This window comes from Cricetulus griseus, chromosome 3, assembly GCF_003668045.3.
Source record: "Cricetulus griseus strain 17A/GY chromosome 3, alternate assembly CriGri-PICRH-1.0, whole genome shotgun sequence".
In the NCBI taxonomy this organism is placed as follows: Eukaryota; Metazoa; Chordata; class Mammalia; order Rodentia; family Cricetidae; genus Cricetulus; species Cricetulus griseus.
This window is the reverse complement of record NC_048596.1, coordinates 94,662,618-94,675,035: the sequence shown is the minus strand read 5'-3', so window position 1 is coordinate 94,675,035 and position 12,418 is coordinate 94,662,618. Positions and strand designations below refer to the sequence as shown.

The 12,418-nt window shown below is 39.5% G+C and overlaps 1 protein-coding gene across 1 annotated transcript; it reads right to left on the bottom strand.

Annotated features, from left to right (window-relative positions):
• Window positions 1-4,801: 4,801 nt before the first annotated feature.
• On the bottom strand, window positions 4,802-5,767 carry LOC113834604 (olfactory receptor 52N1-like). Its single transcript, XM_027404978.1, is given in 1 exon segment — window positions 4,802-5,767. A coding segment is annotated over 1 exon segment (966 nt).
• Window positions 5,768-12,418: the final 6,651 nt, after the last annotated feature.

Genomic DNA, 12,418 nt, shown 5'->3' with positions numbered 1-12,418 from the left:
GGCTCAGGGAGTTTCTCTCTATGTGGAATGGACTCGCAAAGTCCACACCTATGCTAGGAGTAAGTAGTGAACTACTACAGGAGGTCCCGTAGATTTCTGATGTCTCCCCAGTGAAACCCAAGTTCATGGTGTCTGGATCAGGAACCAAGAGATCCCTGTTGTTCAGGTCAGATGTTTCTGTAGGTATCACCACCAGTCTGGTCTGGACCCCTTTGCTTATCACTCATCCTTGTCTGCAACTGGATTCCAGTTCAGTTCAGTGATCAGTTGTGGGTGTCTGCTTCTACATCCACCAGAAGCTGCAGGAATGTTATAGGATGTCATATGAATAAGCCCTCCATCTCTTTATGAGGGGAGGGCATTTAAGGTAGCCTCTCCTCTGTTGCTTAGATTGTTAGCTTGTTTCATCTCCAGACATTTCCCTAGTGCCTGATTTCTCTGCAAACCTAAAATGTCCCCCTATATTATGGTATCTCCTTTATTGTTTTCTTCTATTCTTCCCCTAAGTCAACCTTTCTTCTTCCTCATATCCTCCTCACCCATCCTCTTCTCCATTTCTCAATCTCCTAGCTGCCCACCCCCTTCTCATGCTCCCAATTTGCTCAAGAGGTCTTGTCTCTTCCCCTATCTCCAGGGGACCATGAATGTCTCTTTTAGGGTCCTCCTTGTTTACTAGCTACTCTGGCAGTGTGACTGTTAGTCCTTTTCTCTATGTCTAAAATCCACATAAGAGTGAGTATACCATGTTTGTCTTTTGGTGACTGGGTTATCTCACTCAGAATGGTTTCTTCTAGTTCCATCTATTTTCCTGAAAATTTCAAGATTCCATTGCTTTTTTCCCCACTGAGTAGTACTCCATTGTGTATATGTACCACATTTTCCCTATCCATTCTTCAGTTGAGGGGCATCTATGTTGCTTCCAGGTTCTGGCTATTACAAATAGTGCTGCTATGAACATAGGAGAGCAGATGTCCTTGTTGTAGCAGAAAATTGGGAATATTCTTGCTACTTATGTGAATTCAGTGTAAGAGGAGGTGCTTCTTTTGACCTCAGAGATTTATAGCTATGTTTGCTACATATGGTTTTAACCTTATCTCTGAACTTCCAGTCCAATGGAGACAATCCAGTTTACACTTTGGCATACTCTAGATAATGTTCCAATCCCTAAAAAAATGCACATTCACCTCTCTGAGAGGCCATCTCTGAGGCCAGTTCCTTTGGATTATCACAGTTTCATCCTCCCCAGTGTCCCCAAGACTGGTAATAACTTTATTATTAATTCTTACTTTCAACTGACGCCTCTTATCATTAATAGAAATTTGCCAAAATATGCATTTTTGTCTCCTCCAGTCATGTTTGATTCTTAATCACTAGCTAAACTAGTATCTAGAGTAGTATCATTTATTACAATAGGCAATGTATTATTTATTCATTCTGTGAGAGATTGTCCTTCTAAGTGACTGGGAATGACTGGACCTTTCTCCATGATGGCTCCTTTGTGAGACACTTCAAGGAGTTTCCTAATTGTATTAGGTTTCCTTGTATGTCTCTGTTTGATCTGCTTTCATTGGTTCATTGCCTGCCTTTACCACATCTCCTGCATAATCCAGAAGGCAGAGGCCTTCTAAGTATCAAATCCTATACTCCAGCTTTTTGCCTGTGGTGGTAAATTCCTCAACATGGAGAAAACTCCTGTGCTAGGTCTTGAATCCTGTCTTCGTTCTTAACTATTTTTGCATTCAAAGCATCAGTCATGGAACAAATTTTGGTTTCCATTTGGCAATGTTTTTTTTTCTACCTGTGTGGGTAATGTACTTGGCCAGACATGGTAGTCTCAACTTCTTTACCTAAATATTCCATGTCTTTCATTTTAGAAATCAAATTTTCCTGGCTGGCTTTTTATATCCTGCATTCAATTTGCTAAGCTGTCCTTTTCCCTGTGTCTCAATCCTCTGGTTACAGATATCATATGGAGTATAAAGCTGACTGCTAACATATTACATAGGTACATCACTGGCAATTCATAAGCCTCCTCTTACATTGAATTCACATAAGTAGCAAGAATATTCCCAATTTTCTGCATTATCTAATAGTCTGCCATTCTGCAAGTGTACCTATACCAGTTGTCGTCTAGCTGCAGTAACTGCATTTAACCAGCAGGTGGCATAGGTGCCGGGTTGTGATGTGTGGAGGTGAATTCTGTCTCAAGACTATCTGAAAAATATCTGAAAGATTTCCAGACCCTGTTAGAATGGATGGAATGGATTGATTGTTGTTAGCAGAAAAGGCTTTGGAAAACCTGCAGGGCCATACCAGGTCGAGGCATTGAGCAGTGCTGTTTTTGGTTACCGAGCAGTACTTGGCACTAAACAGTTGTGTGCTAGGCAGTGCCTACTGTGGCTGCAAAGACTCACACATAAAGGGAGGAGCCTCAGGTAGGGAAACCCAAGGAAGCAAAATGCCAAAATCCTTGCTTGGGCTAGGAGACTGACCTGGGAGGAATGAAACCCACAGGCAGCTTCCTAGCTGTGTGAGTGGACAGAGAGGGAGATGGGAGGGAAAGGTGAAAGGTTATTCAGGCACTGATGCAGCATTGGAATATATCTCACCAAATGTCACCACCCACCTTCGGGTTCAGACTCAAAACTCCTCACAACAGCTAATGCAGAACACAATGTGGAATCAGAACTAGATTGATAACAGATTGTTTATTAAGAAAGTACTCACACAATGGAGCCAGTGACCAGGTTGACACTGGATGCCTGCCTGTCTACTTAGCCAGGCCAGAGGGAGATAAAGAGAGCCAAGTGTATGCCTCTCTGATATTTAAACCCTTGCTACATCATTCTGACCACACCGAAGCAGGTGTGGTCAGTGGCACCTGTGACCAGCCCCAAGTAGGCGTTGGCATAATTTCCCCCTACAGGAGCTCACATGGGCATAAAAAATCCTTAGGAGAGCCAAGAGAGAGAAAAAAATCTAGCTGGTATGAAGGATGTGCACAATTTGGCCAGACTTATTTTATTCCTTGGGTTTTTTCTTCCCTTCTACAAGATTTTTCAATGTTATCCTCTCTTGAGATATTTTAAGGATCACTTATTCTTATATATGAGGTAATTTCTTAATAGGTTTAATTGTCGGCTTGATCCTATTACTTACAAATGCCTCTACTGTTTATGGAGTAAATCATATACTCAGACATTTTAAGACTGAAAATCATTGATCCTGGAAACACACTTCAGAAATGATAGGGTAATAATACTGGACCAAGAATGAAGGAGCCAAAATTCTGGATTGGTTGTAATCAATATTCATATTCCATACTCACTAATGTTCATATGATGATACCAATGCAAGAATTGTTTATTAGTTTTCAGTTATTACACTGAAATTATCAATAAATTCAGGAAGACTCTTGGAATCATACCAAACAAAGCCTTTTTAAGATCATAAAATCAAATATATGGCCTCCTCACATTTATATCTGGGTAAAAGTAATCTACTCACAAATACTGTGTGTATCCCACATGTTACAGTAAACAACATATGTGAAACCATATGTAGTAACTGAGTTAAGTCCTCATTGTATGCAACATAGGGATCAATGATCTACTTACAGTTCAAACACACCTTGAAGTAGAATCATCATGAAAGAAGAGTAGCAGCACATACATGTGAATACAACAACTTTAAAAGAGCACACTGGGTAGGAGTTAGATGAACCGAGGGATTTTTTTCACTGCTATATTGTGCAAATTTTTATTTTAGTTTGTACAAATGCGCAAATATAATTTGCACTAAGTTTAATATATTTCTTAAAGAAAAACGAATACATATAATACATAAACCAAGCATAACTACCCTATGAGGTAAAAATAAATGTTTTAAAGAACAGACAGTTGGGATATTGCTCAATTCATGTTATTAGAAACAAAAATCAGACTGATGTTTAGTATGTATGAAGAAAAAGTTCACAGCATGAATAAAAGATTAATGATTATCCCCTGTCATCCATGTCAATAACCAAAACTAAAGTATCTCAGACATGTCTGCCTTATATGGTGTCTCACTCTCAGAGGGAAAACAAGATCCTAATGTCTAACAACATGAAACAGTTTGCTTGTTCCTGACTTCTATAGAAATAAAAGCATATATTTCATGTCATTCATTTATGGTTATATTTGTTTAAACCCAAACTATATTGTCGGTTAATTTGCTGAATGAATTGATGAATATTGCCATTACACCTGCTTCTAGACTGTAGAAGTAATCATCCCATGATTCACATTCTCTTAAAAGGGTTTTTTTTGTGATCATGTGTATGAATTACCAATGAATATGTCTGGGAAACTTGGGATTTGAAAACAGATAACATAGGATAGAAGAATAAACTGCAAGTGATCTTGTGAACACTAAGTTGAGATGAGGAAATAAGCACAAAAATTGCTGAAGACAGGCAACATATTGTCCATTGCCATTATTTTGGAAGCAGTCAACTCTAAGCCTGTGATCTAAAGACTACTGTAATGTTTGTGAGATTGTAACTCGGGAGAACAATACTTGTCCATCAAGACTGAACACAGTGAACTCACAGAGAGCTAACAGGAGGAAATTTTGGATTCAGAACAGGTTTTCTACTTACATGAACATGATTGCAATTGCTCAAAATAGATAGAAGAATCTGAGTCACATGCATGCACTTGTTACAGCCAGACTAAGGCTTTGTGTTTTTTTGCTTGTTTATATTTAGTTGTTTAACCTAAAGCAGGCTAAGGGAACTATGACTTCTTAAAAGTGTGCATTAAATTTTTTGAGAAGAACTTTCTTTCCCTTTAAACAAGAATCGAATGACAGTCTCTCGTATCTGCTTGGTTTTCACTCCATACACAATAGGGTTCATGGTGGGAGGCATGAGTAGATAGAGATTAGCCATAATGATGTGTATGTGGGGAGGGATGGTATGTCGCCCAAAGCGGTGTGTAAAAAAGGTGAAGAAGGCTGGGACATAGGTGATGACAATGGCACTGATGTGAGCAGTGCATGTACTAAAAGCCTTCTGTCGAGCATCTGCTGATGAGAGACTCACAACTGCCCGTAAGATCATGGTGTAGGAGACTGTGATGCACAGAATGTCAAATCCCCCAATGAGGAGGGCAACCATTAATCCATAGATGGCATTGATCTGAACATTGCCACATGATATTTTAGCAACAGACATGTGGTCACAGTAGGTGTGTGGAATGACATTACCCCTGCAGTATGGCAGGCGCTTGGTGAGGAATGTAAAAGGGATGACAAGAATCACACCCCTTAGAAAAGTGAGCATCCCTGCCTTGGCAATGACTACATTAGTGAGGATAGTGGCATAGCGCAATGGGTAACAGATGGCCACGTATCAGTCTAGGGCCATGAGCATCAGCACCCCGGATTCCATCCCTGTGAAAGTGTGCACAAAGAACATCTGGGCCAGGCAGGTCTTGAAGTCAATCTCCTTGAGATTGAGCCACAATATGCAGAGAGTGTTGGGAAGAGTGCTGGTGCACATGAGCACATCTGTGAAGGAAAGCAGGGCTAGGAAGATGTACATAGGTTTGTGTAAGACTTCTTCGGAGTAGATAAGATACATGAGTCCAAAGTTCCCTGTAAGAGCAATGCTGTACATGGTAAATAGTGGGAAGGAGATCCACAAATGCACCTCTTCCAAACCAGGGATGCCATTGAGAATAAAGAAAGCTGGAGTCAGGCTGCTGCCATTCAGAAGTGACATGAGTGTTGGAAGTTCATTGTAGAGGATTCCAGAATTTTCTCTGTAACAGAAAATATCCCTAAAGATCACAGACTATGCAATAAATGCAATTTTCCTCCCAATAAAGGCTAATTTCTCTTTCTTGTGCATCATTCTCTCTTTGACTATTTGTGCTTCCCTATTTTTCTTGCATGTGGTTCATACAGTTTGTGTCCATGCTTTTTTATACTTTTATACATTTTTTCAAACAATAATGGCTGAGGAGATGAGTTCTAGGGACACTTATAGTTGAGAAATAATTATATAATAACTGTGGAAGAGAAGCAGTTCTCTGAAAAGAAAGACAATATTAAAATTGAAAGTTTTGGGATAAATATATATCATTCTTTTTCTTTCCATACTTGCACAAGATAAATATTTTCACTCATACCTGCTGTTGTTGGTTGCCATGTAATGTTTGACCAAGAGTTCTTCTGTTAAAACAACCCTTGTTGGAGTTACCTTTTAGAAGTCAAATGCCAATCACGTAATTGAAAGTGAAAAGTAAGCAAATTATATGGTGATGTAGACTTCCAAGATGATCCATTGAGCTTTCTCAAATGTTAAGAGACAAGACTATCTGAACCTTACCATCCTTTCTACCCTGTATTCTTTTCTTTCATAAGAAGAATACAACCCCAATGTAGAAATCTGATGCTTACCCTAAAGATTAGCGATGTTTCTCAAGAAAACAATTATCCATGGGTGAAGTCTTATTCACATCTTTAGCATTCAGGAAAATAAAACCTCTATTGAGAACTTGAGAGGCAACCACAGAAGGAACATGTTATTCCATTATTCTTTCTCCCTCTCTCTCCCTTTTTCTCTCTCCATGCATGTGAATTTGTATATGTGTGCATGAGTGAACCTCCAGGGAATAGTAATCTCCCACCTGTATGGGTGTGAATAGCCTAAACATAGCTATATCTGGATGCTAAGGACAATCACTGAGCCACTGGGAATTATCTGCCTAACTATATTTATCTTCCATCATAGTCTGAAACTCGAGAGGATGTCAATTTTCCTAAGTACAGCAGGGAGTAGATCTTTATATGCTCTTTTTAAATTTAATGTACCCCAAATAAAACTGATATTACACACACACACACACACACACACACACACACACACACACACACACACGTCTGTTTTTTGGGGTTTTGTTGTTTACTTTTCTTTTCTTTTTATGAGACACAATTTCTCTATGTAACCCATGCAATCCTGTAATTTGGTCTATAGAACAAGCTGGCCTCAAAACATAGATTCATCTACCTCTGCCTCTCCAGCGCTACAATTAAGGTTGTGCACCACCATAGCCTGCATTGACATTAATATATTTTTAAAGTCAAACAATTGAGTGGTATATGTCATGCATTTAGTGTCGTTGATAAATTTTATTATTATCATCATAAATTTCTGTGGATTATTTGGGATTATCTGGAGGTATATCATCATGGTGTCTGTGAAAAAAGTGAATGTTTCTTTCTTGTTTTATGCCTTTTTCTTATCTTTGTGTAATGCTAGCATCTCTGTGCTATAGGGTATTTACCAGAGGTATTTTTAGCAGATATCCTTTTTTTATTGATGACTGGGAATGATGGTTTAAATGAGAAATGTCCCCTAGTCTCAGGTCTTTAAACACATGGTTCACAACTTGTAGCACTTCTTGGGGGAGGATTAGGTGGTACAGCCTTGCTGGATGAAGTACGCCACGGGAGAGAGGATGTTAGACTTTGAGAGTAAATGCTTTGGCCACTTCTAATCTGCTTCCTCTGCTTTGTGCTTGTTAATAAGGATGTGATCTCTCAGTTTTCCATTCTTGCTTTCAAACCTGCTGCTTGCTTCTATGCTTTCTTACTATCCCTCTAGAACCATATGCCCAAATAAACTCCTCCTTCTATAAATTGTTCTAGTGATTGCATTTTAACCCAGGAATAGAAAATAAATAATACATTTAAGTATAATGAATCCTCCCAGAGTTACAGAAAACTGATTCCAAAGAGCATATGTAGAATTGGAATTATAATGTGGAATTATAGCCAGGTAACAAAGCTACAACCATTTAAAACATATCCTTGGCTAAATGCTTGCAGGAACTCAAACCAGTTTGTAATGTGTTTATATGATTATAACACTCAAATATTTTCAAGTATATCTCTGTATTTACCCCAAAATTCGTGTTATTGGTGTCCTGGTTAGAAATAACTTTAGCTAAAACATCAGAGTTTTGTTTATCCCTCTGTCTCTCTCCCTATGTCTGCCACAATTGTCTGTCTCTCTGTTTGTGTGTGTGTGTGTATGTGTGCTGCATTCCTGTGATAAGAGGGCACTTGGAGTTTTACAGTAGCATATGGAAGTCCTTGGAAGATGTTGGTTTCTTTCTTCCTGAAATTTTCTGTGACTTAGTGTTTGAGACAGTGACTCACACTGGACTGGAAGCTCAACAGTATGGTTACCCTGGCTGAATACCACACTCCAATGACCTCCTTATCTCCACACTACTACCATGAATGATGTCTGCCAGAGTGATGTTGTCTAAGGTTGTCTAGGTTTCTATTGCTGTGAAGAGACACAATGTCATGGCATCTCTTAAAAGGAAACTATTTAATTGGGATGGCTTGTTTATAGTTTCCGAGGTTCAGTTCATTATCATCCTAGTGGGGAGCATGGAAGTGTGCAGGCACACACAGTCCTGGCAAGGTAGCTGAGATTCCCACATCTTATGAGCAACAGGAAGTTGACTGACACACTCAGGGGTATCTTGATAGGAAACTTCAAAGCCTGTATTACAGTGACACATTTTCTCCACAGGCCACACACACTCCAACAAAGTCACACCTTCTAATAGTGCCACTCCCTATGAGATTGTGGGGGCCAGTTACATTTAATCTATCACAGATGTCTACATCTTTATGTGTGTGGTTGGTCCCAAAAGAACAACAGCCCACATCTCTATGCTTAGGCATTTCCAGTAACCTCACTTTGTTCTTGTTTGCTATGTGCTATGTACTTCTCCTGAGATCACATCCAGAGTTCATTTCCTCTTCTAGGTTGGCAGATCTTTTGTCCCCACCACCTCTCTTCTACTTCATGCTCCATTCTCCTCATCACCTGTTAATGAAAAATAATTTTCTGAGCTTATTTGGTATTGTTTCTGTTTCAGTGACCCTTTGGTTGGGCCTGTGTATCTGTTATTTCCATTCAGAGGAATCCCATGGTTGCACTGGGTAGAAAGCTGGAGGGGACCCTTTTAGACACCCTAAGCCTGCTTCTAAAACTCCTAAGGGAATACTTAAAAATAGCCGGAGTTGAGGCCAGGCTGTAGGTTCAGTCCACCAATATCAGCTCTGTAGTAACAAAGGTAAGATGTCAGGAGTTCAAGAAAAGCATACAGGGATGCAGAGGTCATAAGGAAGCAGAAAGTTTGAGTCAGGTGTAGATTAGAAGAAAGGACATATGATAGGTAGGATTTTAGTTGGAGGGGGTGGTAGGGGAGGAATAGATGGAGAGAGGAACTGGGATTGTCATGTAATTCAATCTTGTTTGTAATTCAAATATATAAAAAATAAAAAACTAAAAAATATAAAAGCATACAGAAGAAGCTCAAGGTCAATATGGTCCATGGGACATCTTGAGTCAGAAAACAAAAACAAAAACAGAAACACAAACTACAATTTTCTTGGTGTGGTCTATCTAAACCTAAATCTTATTCCTTTTAAGCCAAAGAGTGGAGGATTTTTGAAGGGATCATCCCAGTCTACACTAAATGTAAATTCAGGCAACCCTATCCTAGGAATTAAGACCCCATTTTATGATAAACACAAATCACCTCAGTATTGGTTGTTTTTTGATAATTTTAAACAAAAGTAGTGAACTTACATCATTTCCAGACTTTCTTCAATGCTTTTTACTCCTATGTTTCTCCCTTCATCGTGTACAATTCAAGACCTTATTATGTTTCTACAAGTTGCTTACTTTTCTGAAAACATGGTACAAATACTGTGATGTTTGTCAACTTGATTCTAACTGGAATTAACAAAAAATGAGCACTCACCTCTGAGGGATTTTTGGTTTAAGTAGGACATTCACTTTAATGAAGATTTCTGAAGTAGGAAGGCAAAGTTACAATCCACATATTTTGGACTGAGAAAATCATCCTGAGCCATGCCTTCTCCTGGAAGCCTATATAATGACTTGGAAGAAAGTTTTTGCTTTTTGCCTCACTAGCAAGTCAATTTCTTCACTGGCATTAGAAACTGATTTTTGGGATTCTGCTCTCTACTGAAGACCAGTTGAGACATGCAGCTTTAGGACAGATAGCTGCTGGATTCTTGAATTTTCTATTCATAGGCAGCCATTGTAGGATTACACAGACCATAGTATGTAAGTCATTATAATAAAATTCTAATAAATTAAACACCCCCTCTCTGTGTCTCATTTCAGTGTGTAAAATCTGTTACCATAGAGAATCCTAACACCTCACCTTTTCCATAGAATACATTAAAATTTCCAGTTGCAAATCCATTGTGTGGCATTTCTCATAGTACCCATGAAACCAACCACCATTTACAAAGCAACAAAATCTCTCTCTTCTCCCTTCATCCCCTCACTTGTCTCCCTTTGTCTACCTTCAGATCCTCCTCACATTCCCCTGCCCCTCTGACATCTCTTCATTTCTCTCTCTGTGCCCATCCCACTGTCTATTCCTTACCATCTCTCTTCAACTAAATGCTCTGTCCCTCCCCCTCCACGTCTATGTCCACCCTATTTAAACATCTCCATCTCACTTTTCCTCCCTCCTCACTTTTATCAACCTAACCCTCCACACCCCCACCCTCAAGGTCATCCTTCCTCTTCTTCCTCTGTCACAAATAGTCTCACTACATATCCATGGCTAACCTGGGGCTCTTTAAGTAGCCCAGTCTGGCACTGAACACACAGAAATCCTCTAGTCACTGCTTCATGAGCATGTTTTGGGAAGGAGTGTAGAATTAAATTGTGGTTGACATGGGCAAATATTCTTGCCACATTTGACCACAATGTCAACAGCATAAATATGATATACCATGAATGTGAGCAACTATTTTATTTAAAATGCATGTGTTCATCAATATATATGTATATCTGCACTACAAAATTGTTAGGAAATGAAACATGTATGTCAAATGTTCATGAGTCTAGAAGATCAGATGTAGCGTTACTAAATAAGTAGAAGAGGTAACACTAAATATAAACATATTTTAGTCAGGATTCTCTAGAGTGAAAGAACTTCTAGGATGAATATCTCCCTATATAAAAAAATGGGATTAATTAGAATGACTTGCGTGATAATCCAGCTATTGGCTAATCTAACAATGCCTGTCCATAATTGGAAAGTGCAAGGATCCAGTAGTTGCTCAGGAAAGAAGGCTAAACATGGTCTTCAGTGTATCCTGGAATTACTAAGAAGTAGGCTCTACTGACAGTGAGTAAATAAACTTGCTATCAACGCCAGAGCAAGGAGTTGAATGGTAAAATCTGGCTTCTTCTCTGGACCCAGATAGGCTTCCAGCAGAAGTTGTTGCCGAGATTTGGTCTGGATTATAGATCTGCATTTAAGCTGAGTCTTCCTACCTCAAAGATTCAGATCACAGGTGATTCTCCCACTTCAAATAACAAAAACACCTCACAGGTGTACCCCACACTTTTCCTTCTTAGTGAAATCCAGATGTAGTCAAACTGACAAGCAAGTGTAGCCATCATAGCCCCAATAATCTTAGAAACAAACAAATGCACTAATGAAAAGACCCTTGCTGTAACACAAAAGATAAATGACCCAGAGACTGATATTGTGGTTCAAACTGAAGATCAGGGTAGCAAAACCACTGACCACTAGCTGTTGCTTCAAACTCAGACTGAAAGGCTGATTCACACACCACCAAGCCTCAAACTGCTGCCTCACTTCATTGTGGCTGGAGAACCCTGATACTTCAGTGTCTTCTTATCCTCCCTGATACTAAGTCTTGCCATCTTCAGTTAGGCTGGAGAATGAATGCCTCCTATCCTCAGTGTGGTAGAAAGACTGACTAACCCTGAATTTTCTCCTGTGATATATACCTCCCGAATTCTGGGATTAAAGGCATGAGCAATGGACTCTTTGAGCCTCAAACTGCAGCCTCTCTTCATTGTGGCTGGAGAACCCTAACATGTCAATGTCTTCTTATCCTCCCTGAAACTTGCCAACTTCAGTGAGGCTGGAGAATCAATGCCTGGTATCCTCAGTGTGGTAGAAAGAATGACTAACCCAGAATTTTCTCCTGTCCTGTATACCTCCTGAATCCTGGGATTAAAGGCATGAGCAATGGACTCTTTGAGTCTGATTCAATGTTGTCTATAACTGGGTGACCTTGACCTCAGAGAGATCTGTGTACCTGTTAATCCTGAGCCCTAGAATTAGAGGTGTGTACCAGTAATTCAGCTTCTTCCCACTGGGATTAAAGGAGTGTGCTTGGTTTCTATGGCTCATGATTGACTGGGCTGTCTGATCCTCAGCAAGCTTTAATAAATCATAAATAATGTATATCTACACCTGGCCTTGGGGAAATTTCCTCCCCCAATGTGAAAGCTGCATCAAGTAGAACATTGTGTCCCACA